The following is an 18,352-nucleotide window of genomic DNA, read 5'->3' on the forward strand; positions in this document are numbered from 1 at the left end:
GATACACAATATTTTTTTCACGTTTTCATCTTCAGTTAATTAATTTGTGCAGTTTGACACGCGGTTTCCAGTGATGATCCTGCTTAGCAGTGTGATGAAGCTCATCGTCTGTCGTTGGTTCCTGCGTCTGTAAATCCTTATTAGACGTTCGTTTGTCTTATCCACTTCCCAAAACCCAACTCCGTCAAGTAAATTTACCAAAGGTTGCTTTTTTCGCCTGACTTTCTGCAAACAACGAAATATCTCAATTATAACCAAGCATAACTTCCTGAATGTTACGGGCGGCGCCATTTTTAGTTGCTTGATTCCCTCCTTCAATCCTAGAGAGCAGTAGTACCGTAGATCGTCACTAGGAGGCGATGAACTGTGCTAGCGTGGTGTGTAAATGGTTGTTAGAACCAAGCTCGGCACGGTTAACTGATCCAAGGTCAGTCTGAGCTCGGCATGGATCGGTTTAACAAGGGTAGAGTAAATGGGGCTCTAGTCTCTCTTTCTCATGATGTGTGGAGGTAACCTGAATCAGCCTCCTCCTGTGGCCTTTCCCCCTGCAAATCTACCCTGTCTGGCTTGTTTACAGTTGGTATAATCTCATTTTTCTTTGTGCTCATGGCCGCCCTGCGTGTCAGATACGCTGTTGACTCAACATGAACCAGAGCAAGGTGTCGGTACTGGAACAAAGTGAGCAGTCGGTTTGTTTTGCTTACAGAGATAAAGCGTGATTTTTATTTTATTTTTTTTAGCCGGACACAAGCACCGGTGACAACTGTGGTGCAACTCGTGACGAAACATTGTCCGGGTTTTGTCCCTTACCATAAATCCTGTCATATTTCGTGCTCTGGTTTATAGCAAACCAAGGGGAAATAACAATATATTTAATGGCAGGTAAGGAAATTCAACAGGTTTGAGTGCGGCTCCCAGAGCTGCTGTGTCATTGCCCCTTCTCTAACCGCTGTCTTATCTGTAGCCCGGGCTGCCTTGTTGTGGCTTTGCACGCCGTCGAGCCGTCTATATTTAGAATGAGAGGAATCATGTGTCTCCACTACTGTGGCTTTGGTGTGTGCGCTCCTCCAGTCGGGTGTGTGTTTTTATTTGCACCAATGTGTAACAAATGAGCTCAAACAAGCACATTGTTTCCACTGCTTTCACTCCCTACCCGTGATCAGAGTCTGAAGGGACCGGCCGGGTCCGTCTCCGGCTCAGCGTTAAATCCGTGGAGCGTCTGCTGCTCCTCTGCGGTTCCCCCGGATGTCTGTGTTTGCAGCGGACCCGGGTTACTTGGAGATTAATTTTAATTTGCACTTATTTAATGAGGTTTTCACTACCTTTTTGTTGGTGATCCAGGCTGTAAGACGTGAGGCTGTTTTTTTAATAAGCAAAGCAATATTTTAATAAAACATATCTAGATGAGGAAAATGTTGAGAAGAACATGGTTTGATCGTCACACAGCAGCGTTTACATTGGTTGCTTCTTCCAAAAGATGCTGCAGCAAATAAAGGTTTTCGAAAGGGGCGGCCAATCCCGGGGTGGCACATCCAAAAGTGTTATCGTAGCTAGGAGGTGGCGAATGGGCATCAGAATCAGAAATACTTTAATAATCCCAGAGGGAAATTACAGTTCCAGTACAAACATCCATCAGATACATCACAAAGATTTCGGGGGAACAATTGATTGAGGCCTTGCTGCTGAGGACCCCACCTGACACGGTTACCAGAGGACACTGCCTTCAACTCTGTGGAAAGATAGGAGCAACATTTGGGGAGGGAGAGGGAAAAAAAACACATATTTCACAGGATACAGTTTGAGATATCAAAAAACCTTGCACGATAAAAGCACATATGACGAGACAACATTTATGCAGGGGGTTAACCTTGGATCCAAAAGACTAAATAACTATTACATAAATTAAATCAAATTCTTATCAAATAGGGTATAAAGAAACATTAAGATAAAGTGGGCTAGATGGATGGATGGATATCAAGAATGCATAAATAATTATGACATTGTTAATAGGTATATTAAGGTATTGCTAAAATATGATTAAGGTGAATACTTTTTTGCAATTTAAATTTTTATTGTTTTTCAATCACGAACATCTCCAAAACACAAACAAAATATGAACATGAACATAACTTGTCGGCAAAGGGTAGCTGGCATTAATTTCAGTGTATGACACAGGTGCATACGCTAAGAGTCACCAAATTAATAAAGGCCTATATGATTATGCTATTATTAAATAAATTAATACATTTGGTAGACTTCAGTAATCAAGCAATGTCTTGCTGTTGTAATTCACTGAAACTTGCCTTTTTACTCCTAAAATTGCTCTTCAAATAAATATTATGCGTTTATAACTAACTGGCTGGGGTGGGGACGGCTGGTGGAGGAGGCCAGCCAATTTATGGGTATGGGCTTTGGGCCCCTGCTGACCCTCATCCGGCTACGCCACTGGCAACTCTGTGTATGGAAGATACAGAAGACTCAGCTTTGTCACTCATTGTTATATGTGGCACCATTTGGGGTAAGCCTGACCTTTTTAGATTTCTTGATATGTTCAAAAACAAGCAATAAAAGGTTGAGAAGCAGCGATTAAGACTTTTACTGGGCAGCACAATTTCCCTTAGGTCCGACCTGCCAGATTCAGATTCTTGTCTAAGGACTTTAACATATGTTCAAACCCATTTTTTTCAACTCATTAGTTAAAAGTAAGAAACAATATTAGAAGAATCATTGCTAGGAAGCAGATATCCTTAACATCTATGTGATTTTAACTTTAAACAATGTGCATCAAAGACACCACAGGCTGTTGATGCATTAGAGACTGAATAAGGAGTTTTCCATTGGGATGCATTCAATGAACATGAGAAAAAAGCAGATTTTGTTCCAGTTTTGACCGGTCTGAGACAATTACAGGAAAATTGTCCCATTTCCACCACCGTTCAATTAGTTAGTGCATCACTGCTGAAAGGATGGAGCTGGATAGTGATGCATTGCAGGGATTCATAAGGTGCATAGAGAAGGTCAAAGATCTGGGCGAAGCGAAGACTCCACACTGCAAAAAGGGAACTAAAAGTAAGTAAACTTTTCTGGAAATTAGTTTTTTCCCTTTGATTTGAGCAGCTAAATAAGATTATTTGCCAATAGAATTAATATTTGTACCCCTACAATAAGATAATTGATATCCTGCACTTGAAATGAGATGATGGAGATGAGTTGTTCCTGTTCTAAGTGCAAAAAAAAATTATTCCATTGGCAAATAGTCTTATTTAGCTGCTAAATTCAAGGAAAATACACTCACTTCAAGAACATTTTACTTACTTTTAGTTCCCTCTTTGCAGTGCAGCAACGCCTGACACACTCGGAAACTGATCAGTTGCTTTAAACGTTAAATAAATAAAATAAATGCAGTTTTTTGACCGCTGATTGCTTGGTCCATCAGACAGTTTTACACATAGCTGTTGGAGCACGAAGCAGGACGATCTGCAGCGCGTTTTATTGATATTACCTCCTATGTTCTGAATCCGTTGAATTTTTATTAACAAGAAACTCATATATTAAAAAAAAAACTGAAATAATCAAACAACAATTCTCTACATGTTAGCCCTGATATTATGAGCCAAACTATGCATTTGTCCAGCATCTTTCTCCTATCTGGGTCACACAAGTAGCCGGTTCCTGGACGGAAAGGCCAGGACGGTTATATTTAGTCCCTCATTGGTGCATCCCCTGGGGTCAAATCCCGGTTGGACCTACCCAGAACAGGCATCCTGATCCGAAACCCTGAGCACTTCAACTGGCTTGTTTGCAGAGGGATGATCCATATTTCACAGCCGCAGGTGAGCGCTTGAGCCTAGTTGTAGCAGTGAATCAACACTGCAAAAATAGAACTAAAAATAAGAAAATAATTCTTGAAATTAGAGTATTTTTCTTTGATTTGACCAGGTAAATAAGATTATTTGCCAATGTTTGGACTTAAAATAGGAACAATTCGTCTCCATCATCTTATTTAAAGTGCAGCACTGCAAAAACGGAACTAAAAATAACTAACATTTACTTGAAATACGAGTATTTGTCCTTGATTTGAGCAGGTAAATAAGATTATCTGCGAATGGAAAGAGTAATTTTCCCCTTAAAATAAGATAATCAGATATAATGCACTTAAAATAAGTTGATGGAGATGAATTGTTCCTATTTTAAGTGCAAAAATCTCATTCTAATGGCAGATTGTCTTATTTACCTGCTCAAATCAAGGACAAATAAACTAATTTCAAAAAATTTTTAACGTATTTTTAGTTTAGTTGAGTCTGTTTTTTGCAGTGAGTATATCTAATTGTCTTATTTTAGTGGTAAAAATACTAATTTCATTGGCAGATAATCTTATTTACCTGCTCAAATCAAGGGCAAATACATTCATTTCAAGAAAATTCTTCTTATTTTTAGTTCTCTTTTTGCAGTGAAGAGCTTCACTGCAAAAACGGAACTATAAATAAGTAAAATGTTCTTAAAATTTGTGCATTTGTCCTTGATTTGAGCAGGTAAATAAGATGATTTGCCAATGGAATAAGTATTTTGCACTTAAAATAGGAACAATTCATCTCAATCATCTTATTTCAAGTGCAGGATGTCTAATTATCTTATTTTAGGGGTAAAAATACTCATTCCATTGGCAGATAATCTTATTTACCTGCTCAAATCAAGGACAAATGCACAAATTTTAAGAACATTTTACTAATTTTTAGATCAGTTTTTGCAGTGTTTGCCTTTTGGCTTAGCTCCTTCTGCACCAAGATGGACCAGAACGACACCTTCAGCACTCCAGACTGTCCATCTGTCCATGGCCTGCTGTACAGATCGAGACGCCGGGACACGTGTGCTCCTCGGCGTCTGTGACTCAGTCAACTTTCCCATCTGTCCGTCTGCTCTCTGTTTGTGTCGCACTTTCGGCGGCCGGCGTGCGGAGAAGGAAGGTGGAGGCCTCGACCCGCGGCAGACCGAGGAGAGATTAGTCACAGAGGGGCAGGGCCGTGCTGAATGCAGCGCTCTTGTTTTGGTGCCACAGATGGCGTCAAAGGGCAGCGCCCGGCCCGGGGTGGCGTGCACGGATCACCAGCAGGAAACTGCTGTGTCAGCTCCTCAACAAGTGACTCTCTGTCTGAGGTTTCACTGCTTCTTTCAGTGGTTCTGATGTGATTCACCGTCTCCTGTTTACCTGTCGCTGGCCTAAATGTGGGACTAGTTGTGGGACTTTTACTGTCCACTGTTGAAATGACGGCGTCAGACTCTTGTGCTGTAAGGGGATTTGTTTCGCGCTGTTGTAACCGGACTCTTGTGATCAGAACCAGGCCCATATGTGAAAACATGGCGCGCGTTTCTGCTCGCTGTTGACCTTCAGCCTGTGTTTTAGTTCCAACTGCGACTCCTGCGAGTGATGAGAGACGGTTGGTGGTCAGTGTGAGGTGAACCGCTCCTCTGTGACTTCTTCACCCTTTTTAACCTTTGGAAATCCACTCAATAAATTATAAAGAATACCATCTTGAGCTTCAGGTTTAAGTTATTTTGTCTTTTTTTATTTAACAGATACCAGACCTGTATAGGTCTTGGTACTCTTTGTGGAGATATGCTGACATGTCCATTGGGGATGCACAAGTATTTTTTGACTGAAGCTGCAGAAAGTCTTATTTTTATTTTTTTATTTTTTTTTACAATTTTCAGACATGCACTGCAAAAAGTAAACAAAAAGTAAGTGAAGTTTTCTTGAAATAAGTGTATTTTCCTTGATTAGAGCAGGTAAATAAGACTATTTGCCAAAAGATTTTTGCGCTTAAAATAGGAACAATTTATCTCCATCGTCTTATTTCAAGTGCAGGATATCTAATTATCTTATTTTACGGGTAATAATACTTATTCCATTGGCAAATAGTCTTATTTAGCTCCTCAAATCAAGGAAAAATACACTAATTTCAAGATTTTTTTATTAACTTTTAGTTCCCTTTTTGCAGTGTACTGGCTCAAACCAGTGCCAAAAACACCCTGAAGCCTTCGGATCGGCTTCTGTGGGATTTATTTTATGTGATTTCTTTTTAAAACTGCATAAGTCTTTAATGGAAATCTTTATTTTATTTTACGTAAACCTGGTTGGTCCTGACTTTTTAAAAGCCTCCTAAACGGTACGTAACACAGAGCTATCGTTATTTCTGTTTTAAACACCTTTAAGGTTTTAGTTTCTGCCGGTTTGTGAGTTTTTGCTGACGCAATGTTCAGGGCGTTTTTATTTTTTTATTTTTACTATTTTTCTCTTAATGTTGTGAAGCTCAGATTTGATCGTTTTGAAACATCACCTCCAGCTGCTACATTTGATTGTCTAAATTGAACCGGGACTTTTTAAAACCGGCAGAGTGTCCCCACATTTGTAGTTTGATATTTTTAAAAAAAGAAAAGTTTTTACACTTTCTCTGCCAGATTTTGGCATTTTCCACCCATGAGTTTCATTCATGGAACAACTCCTGCTCCGAGATAGGCCGAAGATTGCTTCACTCGCAGGAATGAAGGATTGCGTCACCCTTGGCGCGCAGCGGAGTGACTCCCTGGATCCTTTTACACGTCCTCCTGCCTAATTCATTCCATTTACTCCCACATTTTGTAGCTTGCAGTGTCTCTACCTCTTCTTTTCCTGCTTCCTGGTCTTCAGTGTTACATCACTGCTAGATGTAGCCTAGATGTAGGGGTTCTTGATCTTAGAAAGGCAGGAGATCATCTTTGTGGGGCCGGTTCTGGTGTGTCTCAGCACTGAGCGGGTTAATATCTGAACTTAGAGGTCTAAGGAGAACAGGGTAGACGCAGTGAATGTTAATTATGAAATAAAGAACAATTATGGCGTCTGTTCCCTCATAAAAAGTGACGGGCTTTTTATTTTTCATCATTTTCATTCCCTTGTGGATTATTTTTTTGTCTTCGTTGCCTTTTGGCCTCCATGTGACTTCATGCTGGTCCCTAATTGGTTGCCTAAAGACTCTCCTCTTTGCGCCTGTGGCCAATCAGAGCTTTTTGTGTGTTTCTGCAGCCAATCAGTTTAATTCCTCATGCCTGTCAATCAAAGTCACATCCCCGGCGCCAATGTCCCTCAAACATACGAATACATACTGAACATCCAATCCAATCCACTTTATTTATATAGCACATTTAACAACAAAGTTTCCAATGTGCTGTACATAAAAAAAATAAAATAAAAAAAGACACAAAGGACCACACAACTAAGCGGCGTTAAAAGCCAAAGAGTAAAAGTGGGTCTTAAGACGAGACTTATAACACTCCACCGTAGAGGCAGACCGTACATGGAGGGGCAAAGCATTCCAAAGTTTAGGGCCAACTACAGAAAAGGCTCTGTCCCCTCTGGTTTTTAGCCTTGTCTTAGGCACTATTAACTGAAGATGGCCCTCAGACCTCAGAGCACGTGCCGGAGAATAAATCTGGAGGAGGTCAGTGATATATTTAGGAGCCATCCCATTCAAGGCTCTAAACACAAACAATAAAATCTTAAAATCAATTCTAAAACGAACAGGGAGCCAGTGCAAAGACGCAAGAATTGGTGTAATATGTTGATATTTTTTGGTCCCCGATAAAAGACGAGCCGCTGCATTTTGGACTAACTGCAGACGGGAGACAGCTCGTTGGCTAATGCCTGAATAAAGTGCATTGCAGTAGTCCAGACGGCTAGAAATAAAACAGTGTAAAACCTGCTCGAAGAGGTTAAAAGATAAAAACGGTTTTACCTTAGATAAAAGACGAAGATGATAAAAACATGATTTTAAAACGCTATTTATCTGTTCGTTCAGTTTAAAGTCGCTGTCTATGGTGACACCTAGGCTGGTTACCTTGGAACGCACAAAATGCTTGAAAGGTCCTAAGTCGGTGATGGCACTTCCAAACACCATCACCTCTGTCTTGCTCTCATTAAGCCTCAGAAAGTTTCAGAAAAACATCAGAAAAACAAGAGAGAATGGCAGCAGCAAAAGATAATTTGGTAATTTATTTACAAAATAATAATCTCACAAGGCTTACGCTGGAGGAAAAAAAAGCAGACAAAGACATTTTTAGAAATTTAGACTGAAGGCCCACACTGTGTATGGATTTTAAATTAACTGTTTGGTAATATTGCTTTCATTTTCAGTATTTCTGTAAATTACCATTAAATGCCCATATGTCCAAACATAATCTTGCGCATAAAGGCCCGAGCCCTGAGGTCCAACCTACAGCTCACGTCGTTCAGCAGGACGTGAAGTGTCCCTGCTTCCTCATATGTGCCGTCTTTATTTGTTCGGCCGACTGAAGCTCCCCACCTGACCTGCTGGTAACTATATCTGTGGCCCAAGACCAGAGGAATGGCCTCCTAACGGCTTACAGACAACAATAGAGCTCCATGACCTCCAGGTTACGTTCAGCTTCGATGAGCAGTCCTCAGGACCTCGGTGTTTACCCAAAGACCTAAATTGAACCATGACTGTAGGCCTGACATCATGGCGGGGTTTTCTATTTTAAAGCTGTGCAGGTGTTTACTAATGCCATCTGTGAATCACATCTCCAAATGCAGACCTTTATTTTATTTTTTGTACCACCACATGCAGAGCTCTGTCCCTCTGTGTTTTCATTATTATTATTTTTTTTTAGGTGGGATGCCGCGGCTTTTCTAGACATATTGAAGCAGCCCTGGGTTCGTCGGTGTGAGTTTTCCTCCATTGGACCAGTTGTACATCAGGGAATGAAACTGAAGGGCTGAATGATAATTCAATAACGATATATATCGATCGATAGACGTATATCAATGATAGGAAAAAAAGGGTCAATAAAAAGTTCAGTAGAATAACAGTTTTCCTTTCTTTTGCATTCTACCGATGTAGGTTAATATTATAGTCGTTACATCGTCCCAACCAATCAAACGCAGACCCAGGAACGCTTTGTCACCAAGCTCTGCCCCCTTCAGAGAGTTTAGAGAGCATGCATTCTTATAACATTTTGAAAAACTTGCAGTTTTGGTGAAAAGTTGGTTGAATAATTCAGTGTTTGTGTGTGTCTGTATCTAAAAATAGGTCATTAAGCAACAGCATTAAATGGTCAGGGCAGCACTTAGTGTATGTTTTTAATTTGTTGATAATAATCAGTATGGATTGATATGATTTCTATTTTATCAATATGCTTTTTTTCTATTTCGTCCAGCTCTAATCTGAAGTCAGTTTATGGGATGTTAGACTTCAGGCTCCTTAAAAGCCTAAAATTCACAACGCAAAGCGACTGCTGCAGGTTTATTGAATAGAGGTAGCGATAGTTTTGGAAATTCCTTGACTTTTATATGTTTTGTTTTTACCGTACTCCACACGAACAGGTCCTTTTTAGGCAGCGTGCTGTTTGTTGCTTTGGTTTATAATCTGAAATATTGGGGAATGAGGAGTTTTGAGGCATTAACCCAACAGAATAAAATCAGTTGTTGCAGCTGGTCAACTGGTGCACAGCTGCTAATCATAATAAAACATCCAACGTAGGGTTAGATGAACTATATGTTGGAGACTGGGCCAGTAATGCCGGGACTTGGCTTTGTTTTGGTAAATTTCTTACCTTTTATTCGCTGTACGTGTGAATTTTCAGCTGAAAAAACAGTTTTTTGTGCTCTTCTTGACACACAGTGCCGATTATGTTTAGATCTTAATCTACCTGTCAGTATCAGCCAGGCATTTATCAGATGAGATGAGATGAGAAGTCCTTTATTGCCCCGCAGTGTGGAAGTTTGGGCAAATTTGGTAGTGTCACTGCATTTACACAAACATTTGAAAACAGCTAAGCAACAATCAGTCCAGCTGCTGCTGCAAAAATTAGATATTTTGTATGTTTATACATTCTTATAGCTATGATCCTACCTGAAGTATTTATTTCCATTCCCGCTGCGCTGTACGCTCAATATTCCAGGTATTTCCATAATTCTCTATACTTCCTAATGCTTCCTAATGAGATGTCCTCTGGGTCTGATGAACGCTGCTGCCCGCGTCCTCACTAAGACTAAGAACGTAGAGAACATGGACCCGGTTCTGAAGTCCTCACTAAGACTAAGAAAGTAGAGAACATGGACCCGGTTCTGAAGTCCTCACTAAGACTAAGAAAGTAGAGAACATGGACCCGGTTCTGAAGTCCTCACTAAGACTAAGAACGTAGAGAACATGGACCCGGTTCTAAAGTCCTCACTAAGACTAAGAAAGTAGAGAACATGGACCCGGTTCTGAAGTCCTCACTAAGACTAAGAAAGTAGAGAACATGGACCCGGTTCTGAAGTCCTCACTAAGACTAAGAACGTAGAGAACATGGACCCGGTTCTGAAGTCCTTCCATGGCTCCCTGGATCTCAGAGAATAGACTTTAAAATCCTTCTGTTAGTCTATAAATCCCTGAATTAGCACCTAAATACATCACAGACTTGTTATCAGGGCATCAACCCTCCAGACCACTCAGGTCTTCTGACTCCAGCCTGCTCTGCAGAACCAGAACCAGAACCAGACATGGAGAAGCAGCATTTAGTTCCTATGCTCCACTGATCTGGAACAAACTTCCAGAAAACTGTAAAAGTGCTGAAAGAGTTCCTTTAAATAAAGATTAAAAACACATTTGTTTAAGATTGACTTCCACTGTTCTAGTTAAACTGTTTTACTGAAACATCATTAGATTAAGTTTGTAGTCCAACTGTTTTTAATATTTGCTTTTAAGTTTCTATTTTCCCATGTTTTATTTTGTTTCCACATTTTATTCCAACTTGCTTTTATACTGTTGTATTTTTTAACCATGTATAGCACTTTGCATTGTCTTTGTACTGAAATGTGCTTTACTAATAACGTTGCCTTGCCTTGACCAATCAGCCACATGTTTTGGCTGAGCAACAACCTGCAGCACTCAGCCAGCTCCTTACCGTAGAGCAGGCGTGTCCAAAGTGCGGCCCGGGGGCCATTTGTGGGCCCTGTGCTGATTTTGTGCGGCCCTTCGACTCCATTTTAAGAAAGATTTGATCCACCAGCAAAGGTGGCTAATGCAAATGGAAACTTTTAATTTTTAATTAGGGCAAAATTATTATAGAGTGGTTACATTTTTACATTTGAAAATGTCATTGATTGTTTTTTTTAATGACCACACCTTTTACATTCTTTTTAAATTCATAGCAAATAGGACCACATCTATCTAGAGTCGTTTTCTCAAATGCAGACTTTGGTGCATTTGATTCTGATTTCAAAGATATAATGACCAAATCCTGTTCTGAAATCCTATTATTTATTTATTTTTGATCAAGCCCGAAATAATTTGGGAACTGGATGACCATCATTTGATGAGGCAAATGAGCAAAACCTTTTTAATTCAGATCTTCAATGATTTACACATCCCTTTCTGGCTGAATTTCTGACTAATTTGTTTAAATTAAACAATCGTGTTTTGTAGAGCAAGTTAAAAATAATTTTTTGGGTATTTATTCATTATTTATTTATTAGTTTTGTGGCCCTCGATCACCTCTGACTTGATGATTTCGGCCCATGTGGCAAAATGTTTGGACACCCCTGCCGTAGATGTTCTGCATGTCCACCAAAACTGTCCAAAGCAACCCGGTCCTTGTTGAAATGTAGCTTTTTGTGTATTTTCCCAATGCTGCGTTAAGCTTATGGTTTGTTTTGTTGTGTTTTTTGTTTTGTAGGTCTCATCAGTCAGTGGCAAGGCGAGCCGAAGGAGCGCATCATCTCGCTGGTTCTCACCCACCTCCCTCTGCTCAAACCGGGCAACACCGAAGCCAAGAGCGAGTACATGCGCCTGCTGCCGCGGATCCTGGCCCACACCATCGAGCACGGCCGCCACCTGGAGGAGTCCCGGCAGCTCCTGTCCTACGCCCTCATCCACCCCGCCACCTCCCTGGAGGACCGCTCCGCTCTGGCGCTCTGGCTCAACCACCTGGAGGAGAGGGCTGCCGCGCGGGGGGATTCCCTGGAGAGGCCCCCCCCCGCCGCCGGCCCCCACCACCACCATCATCAGTCCACGCCTCCTTCCACCCTCACCTCGTCGGGTTCCTCGTCTTCCACGAACTCTTCGTCGTCGGGGAACCTGTACAACCTGCACCACCACCAGCGCTACGGCTCGGACGATCGCCTCAACGGATGGCCGAGCTCCCGGGACTCGGGAATCGGCGGCGGCGGTGGCGGCTGGCACCAGCAGCAGGGCTGTGAGAACGGACATCTCATGCTTTACCCGTCGTCCTCGGTGCCGGCAACCATCAACACGGTTGGAACCGGCGGAGGAAGCAACACCAGTAAGTTTGGAGTCCTGCTGTGTTTCGTTTAAAAGATGCGCTTTCACCAGCAGCTGATTGCCGGTGGCTGAAATGTCACGGAGCAATGCTGACGACAGCTTAATGCAGCGCTTACACTGCAAAAAGGGAACTCAAAATAAGTAAAAGATTTTCTTGCATTTTTTGTATTTTTCCCTGATTTGAGCAGGTGAATAAGACTATTTGCTAATGGAATAAGATATTTGCACTTAAAATAGGAACAATTCATCGCCATCGTCTTATTTCAAGTGCAGAATATCTAATTATCTTATTTTAGGGATAAAAATATTCATTCCATTGGCAAAAAGTGTTTAACCTGACTCCGCCAGATAGATTTGCTCCGCATATCCATCTGGAAACCTTCCGTTGAAGTAATTTTGGGAAGGGGCGAAAATACTGGTTAGCTGATTGGCCTATGTTGGTGATAGACGGGCCAAATAAACCAATCAGATTTGTCGTCACTCTGTTACGAGCGACGACGAAAACACAACCACAAGCCAAGCTACTCTTGCTGCTGCAGGTAAAGGCTCGTTAGCTCAGCAAAGAAATACTCTGTAATTCCGATAAAACTTGCTCGATAGCCATGCTAACGCTAGTTTCATCGGCTGAAGCCGCCATGTTCTTTAGACTGAACTGTCGCGCTTCCCGTTGCGTCACACCTCAACCTGCCTCAAAGCCAACGCTGATTGGACGTTCGTTTGGTGAACGGCTCCAAATTTTCTTTAACGGAGAGTAGCCAGACTGATCTGCGAGTGAAACCTTGAAAGCTCGCGAGATCAGGATGGTCTCACGAGGCTAAAAAGTGTTATTCAGCTCTTCAAATCAAGGAAAATATACTCATTTCAAGAAAACTTTACTTACTTTAAGTTCCCTTAAAGATACTCATTCCATTGGCAGATAATTTTATTTACTGGCTCAAATCAAGGACAAATAGACTAACTTTAAGAACATTTTACTTGTTTTTAGATCCGCTTTTGCAGTGACCAAATGATGGGAAAACATAAATTCAATACTTATTATTTATTGTGCAGCAAGATTCATATTTCACTGCTTAATCTAATGTTGTTGTTTTTTCAGTTTTTGTTTTTTATGGATGATTTTATTAAGTAATTTTTCTACTGAAAAGGAAAAACAAGCCAGTGTTTAAACGGTTAATTAAGTGCGACATGTCAGATATTTAGGTTTGTGTACTTTATGTAGACAGAGTAACATGCAACACAATGTGTGTCTTTACTTTCGCTGAAATATGGTGTTTCTGGACAAAATCCAGTCCTATGGTGAATATTACTGTGTTTCCCATATTATATTTATATTTTCACATCACTGCGTTGTTTAAAGGTCACCTTGGGACGGGTGCAGCACAGTTTACTGGATTTTCTACTTGAGTAACACACGGTAGACCTGAACTATGTGTAAATTTTAGAGCAGATTTATGTATTTAAAAGTTTTTTTTTTTTTAAACCTATACTTTCAGATGTGTTGCTCCTGTCCCATAGTCTAAATTTGATCCGTCCCTCTGTTGGTTGCAAAAACAGAACTAAAAATAGGTACAATTTTCTTGAAATTAGTGTATTTGTCCTTGATTTGAGCAGGTAAATAAGATGATTTGCCAATGGAATAAGATTTTTCCACTTAAAATAGGAGCAACTCATCTCCATCATCTTATTTCAAGTGCAGGATGTCTAATTATCTTATTTTAGGGGTAAAGATACTCATTCCATTGGCAGATAATCTTATTTAATGGCGCAGATCAAGGACAAATAGACTAACTTTAAGAACATTTTACTTGTTTTTAGATCCGTTTTTGCAGTGGCATCAGTCAGTTTGTCCACCTGTCCATTCATCTACCTCTCCGATTGTCTCTTCATCCGAACATTGGTTTGTCCGTTCATCCATCCATCTGTCCAATTTTTTTTCATCAATCAGTTGTCCCTCTTCCCAGGTCAGACGAGACATTTAGTCCCACCAGGGAGTTCTGGGTCTTCCCCAGGGTCTCCTCCCAGTGGGAAACCCCAAAGGGAGGTACCCAGGGGGCGTCCTGATCCAAAGCACCTCAGTTAACTCCACATGAAGCTATTTTCAGCTGCTTGTTTCCGGGATCTGGTCCTTTTAGTCGTAACGTAGACGGACCGGTAAAGCGAGAGCTTTGCTTTTTGGCTCAGCTCTTCCCTCACCACAACAGACCATTACTGCAGAAGAAGCCCCGATGTATCCACCTCCTGTTCCATCCTACCTTCACTCATGAATAAGACACCAAGATGCTTAAACTCATCTGCTGGAGGCTGAGACTGACCTCAGTCCACCTTTTTATCCATTTATTCCATCTGCCTAGTCATTAGGTTAGTTCGCCATCTGTCTGGCTGCCTGGATGGACGACTGGATTGACAAGCAAACAGTCACTTTGCAGTCAGTAGTTTATGTCAATCTAACCTCTGTAGAAACTGTAAAACAAATCTTGCTACTGTGTACAATTGCACAGGATGGCCAGGGAGGTAAAAAGGAAGCCACCTCGGGGTCCAAGAGTCTCCTTAACAACCAGGAGACGCCTTCAACATGCAGATTGGTTGTTGAGGAGGCATAACAGGAATAAAAAAGCCTTGTTTGTCTTCAGCTGCTACAGAGGATCTCAGTCTTAGTCTCATCTGACCAACGTTCAAAACACTCAAGGTGGGTTTGGTTTAAAGCGAAAGTTGGATGTGAAAAGTGAGCTCCGGCCCTTTTTTAAGCATGGCGGAGGATCTGTGATGCTGTGGGAGGTCTCAGGAACCATGCTATATTATTATATTCTTTAATAACATAGAATAAGTTCAGTTTGAATTAAAGGTTACATTTTATCACGTAGAATAAAGAATCTTTTATTGTCGCCGCGTGTTCTCCACCTCTAACCTGACTTTGCCAGATAGATTTGCTCCGCATATCCATCTGGAAACCTTCCGTTGAAGTAATTTTGGGAAGGGGTGAAAATACTGGTTAGCTGATTGGCCTATGTTGGTGATAGACGGGTCAAATAAACCAATCAGATCAACGAAGCATATGACGTACTAACAGAGTGACAACGAAAACACAACCACAAGCTCTTGCCAAAACCAGTCGGGAGAAGAGCAAAAACATCTTTTCCTCTGAGAAAAGCCTCCAGAGCAGCGTTTTGCTCTTCTTTCAGTGAAGAAATACTCTGTAATTCCGATAAAACTTGCTCGATAGCCACGCTAACGCTAGTTTCATCGGCTGAAGCCGCCATGTTCTTTAGACTGAACTGTCGCGCTTCTCGTTGCGTCACACCTCAACCCAAGGTGACCCAATCTGTATAATATGATTGAACTTGACTTTGTAAAGTGCCTTGAGATGACATGTTCATGATTTGGCGCTATATAAATAAAATTGAATTGAATTGAACCCGCCTCAAAGCCAACGCTGATTGGACGTTCGTTTGGTGAACGGCTCCAAATTTTCTTTAACCGAAAGTAGCCAGACTGATCTGCGAGTGAAACCTTGAAAGCTCGCGAGATCAGGATGGTCTCACGAGGCTACCCCACCGCAACCAGTCAGTCCTTTTTCAACAAAAAGTATTACTGTGTTGCATTAATTAATCACTCAAAGCTTCTTTGGTGATACTCTCATGCCTGCGGTAGATTCTGTGCAGTAAACTTTAACCTTCATGTACAGAACTGTGCAATGAAACCTTCCTGATAAATCAGTGTGCAAATATGCATTTGCATTAGTGTTAATGTGACGTGTTCTCAGCAGGGGGCGATCGCCCTCACAGCTTTAGCGAAGAAGCTGTTTCTTCGGGTTATGGTTTGTTTGAATGCTTTTTACGTATCTTTACCCGTGGTGCGGAAAAGTAATAAGCTTGCTTTGATTTCTTTAAAGCCTATTTTCAGTCAGTTCTGGTGGTTGGAAACTTCCTGACGCCCGATCAAACGACCAAACTGAAATAGTCGGCACGGTAAACACGCTCTGGACGGATCGGAGCAGCTACAGCGCGTCCACATGAAGACAACACACCGGGAGGGCAGGGCTGTTGAAATGCAGCATAACTATGGTCAGAGCAGGATATTTCCAGACATGAATGCAAGGGCTCTGTGGATTTTTTTTTCTTTTTCTTTTTCTGGAAGATGAAAGAAACAGCTGAGGGGGGGGGGTTTATAAATAAATGCACATTTAAAACCCTGCTCACTCTTGGATTTCGGTTGCTCGCGGCCTCAGACCCACACAAAGACCACAAGATTTCGCAACCGATAAACTAGAGTTACCCTGGTTGGCGGGGATGGTGGGCAGCACTGAAAACAAGCAGAGTGGCGTAAGAGCTGTACTTTTCAGATCGTTTATAGGAGCTACTATGGATGTGTGTAGCCCGGAATTAGTTTATTTCCACAGGTAAGTCCCTCAAAAATGTGTTTATCAGGTCATTTTGATGACTTTAGGAATATAATTGTCCAAGGACATCGACCTGTGTCCTGCTGATCCAGATGACCACCCCGGCTTTAGTCGGAGCCACATAGCACATACCAACCGTCCGTTCCCTTGTAAGGTAGCCTTTGTGGCGGACTGTATTTAGAGAAAATGGCTAATATTTAGGGACTGGAACTTGAAATGTTAGCTGGGCATCTATTTTAAACGGTCTTCATGAAGTCCTATACATAGAGAGGACCACATATAGGACTAGGAGGAGAGACTGGAGTACTGGTGGCAGCCAACCCCGTCAGAGAGGCGACACAAAAAGCTCTTTGGCTCCGCACCGTTTTTATCCTCTTTTACCGCCTCAAGCTGTCTCCAGGATGCCGCGGAGTCTTTTGTTGTTTTCTTTCTTTACAGTGAAGACTGTAAATCTGTGGGAGTACGCCACACCGCCTGTCTGCAGGCTCAGATACGTATAGAGAAAATGGAAAATAAAGAATCAGTTGTACTTTCATTTCTATTGCCGGACTTTAGGCGCATCTTCTTTTCATTTGCCAGACAAAGCCTGGACTTCACCTTTTATATCAACGTGGAAGGTTGATACCAGGCATCAATAGATTGGATTCTGAGAACGTTTATACTTCAATCTCAAGATGAAAGATGTTTTTATCCAAATTTCATTCTGTTTTTACTGTCCAGTTTAAGGTGATTTATAAACGAATAGGTTAAACAACTGTCAAGCATAAACGTATAACATGATCAACTCCTGATAAACTTCATAAAACGTCCCTAAAGAAAATGGGAGAAAATGGTCTAGAAAAGACCGGAGATATATTTTTCAATTCTTCAGTAGATCAGCTTCGCCATTTTCAACTAACTGCTCTTTGGGAAATCACCTTATTGGATTAAACATCCTGTCTATCAAACTGGGTTAACTGTAAGAAATGTAAATTTAGCCTGAGAAATACGCTGTGAGAAGGGAGAGTTCTTTTAAATTAGAGTGAACTAAGATACCGGTTGTTACATGTGTTGTAAGATAAGATAAGATAAGCTTTATTGATCTCAAATTGGAGAAAATCACTTGTCACGCATCGGCTTAGTGATTTAGTGATCAAAAAAAGGTGCCAAAAGGAGGAAAAGGTGCATAAGGTATAAACAGTGGGTATATATATATATATATATATATATATATATATATATATATATATATATATATATATATATATATATATATATATATATATATATATATATATATATATATATATATATTAGGGCTGGGCAACGATTAAAATATTTAATCGCGATTAATCGCCCTGATTAATCGCGATTAATCGCATTGTATTTACAAACTCCAAGAATGAATTCAAAAGTAGTGTAAAGAGCACTTTTATTTTAATGTTCTGCTGCCATATGAACAAAAGTGTTGTAACATTTGTAGCACTTATTTTATACTGGATATTTTCAACCCATCTATTGAATTTAGTGCACTAGTTGATCTTTTCTTCATAAGAGAACAGCAAGCACTGCAGCCAAAATATGGCCTTTTTTGACCTGCTGTATATTAGCCAGTCCCTAAGCTTGATGTATCATGAAACTGTTGACCTTTTGGGTTTTGTGG

General features: G+C 41.0%; 1 protein-coding gene across 1 annotated transcript in view; it reads left to right on the forward strand.

Annotated features, from left to right (window-relative positions):
- The window catches only part of samd4a (sterile alpha motif domain containing 4A), a 71,054-nt gene that overhangs the window by 27,151 nt on the left and 25,551 nt on the right, over positions 1-18,352 (forward strand). The window contains exon 2 of the mRNA XM_021308964.2: positions 11,710-12,315. Coding sequence (XP_021164639.2) covers positions 11,710-12,315 — 606 coding nt within the window. The remainder of the gene's footprint in view (positions 1-11,709; positions 12,316-18,352) is intronic.

Source organism: Fundulus heteroclitus, chromosome 4 (assembly GCF_011125445.2).
Source record: "Fundulus heteroclitus isolate FHET01 chromosome 4, MU-UCD_Fhet_4.1, whole genome shotgun sequence".
NCBI lineage: Eukaryota > Metazoa > Chordata > Actinopteri > Cyprinodontiformes > Fundulidae > Fundulus > Fundulus heteroclitus.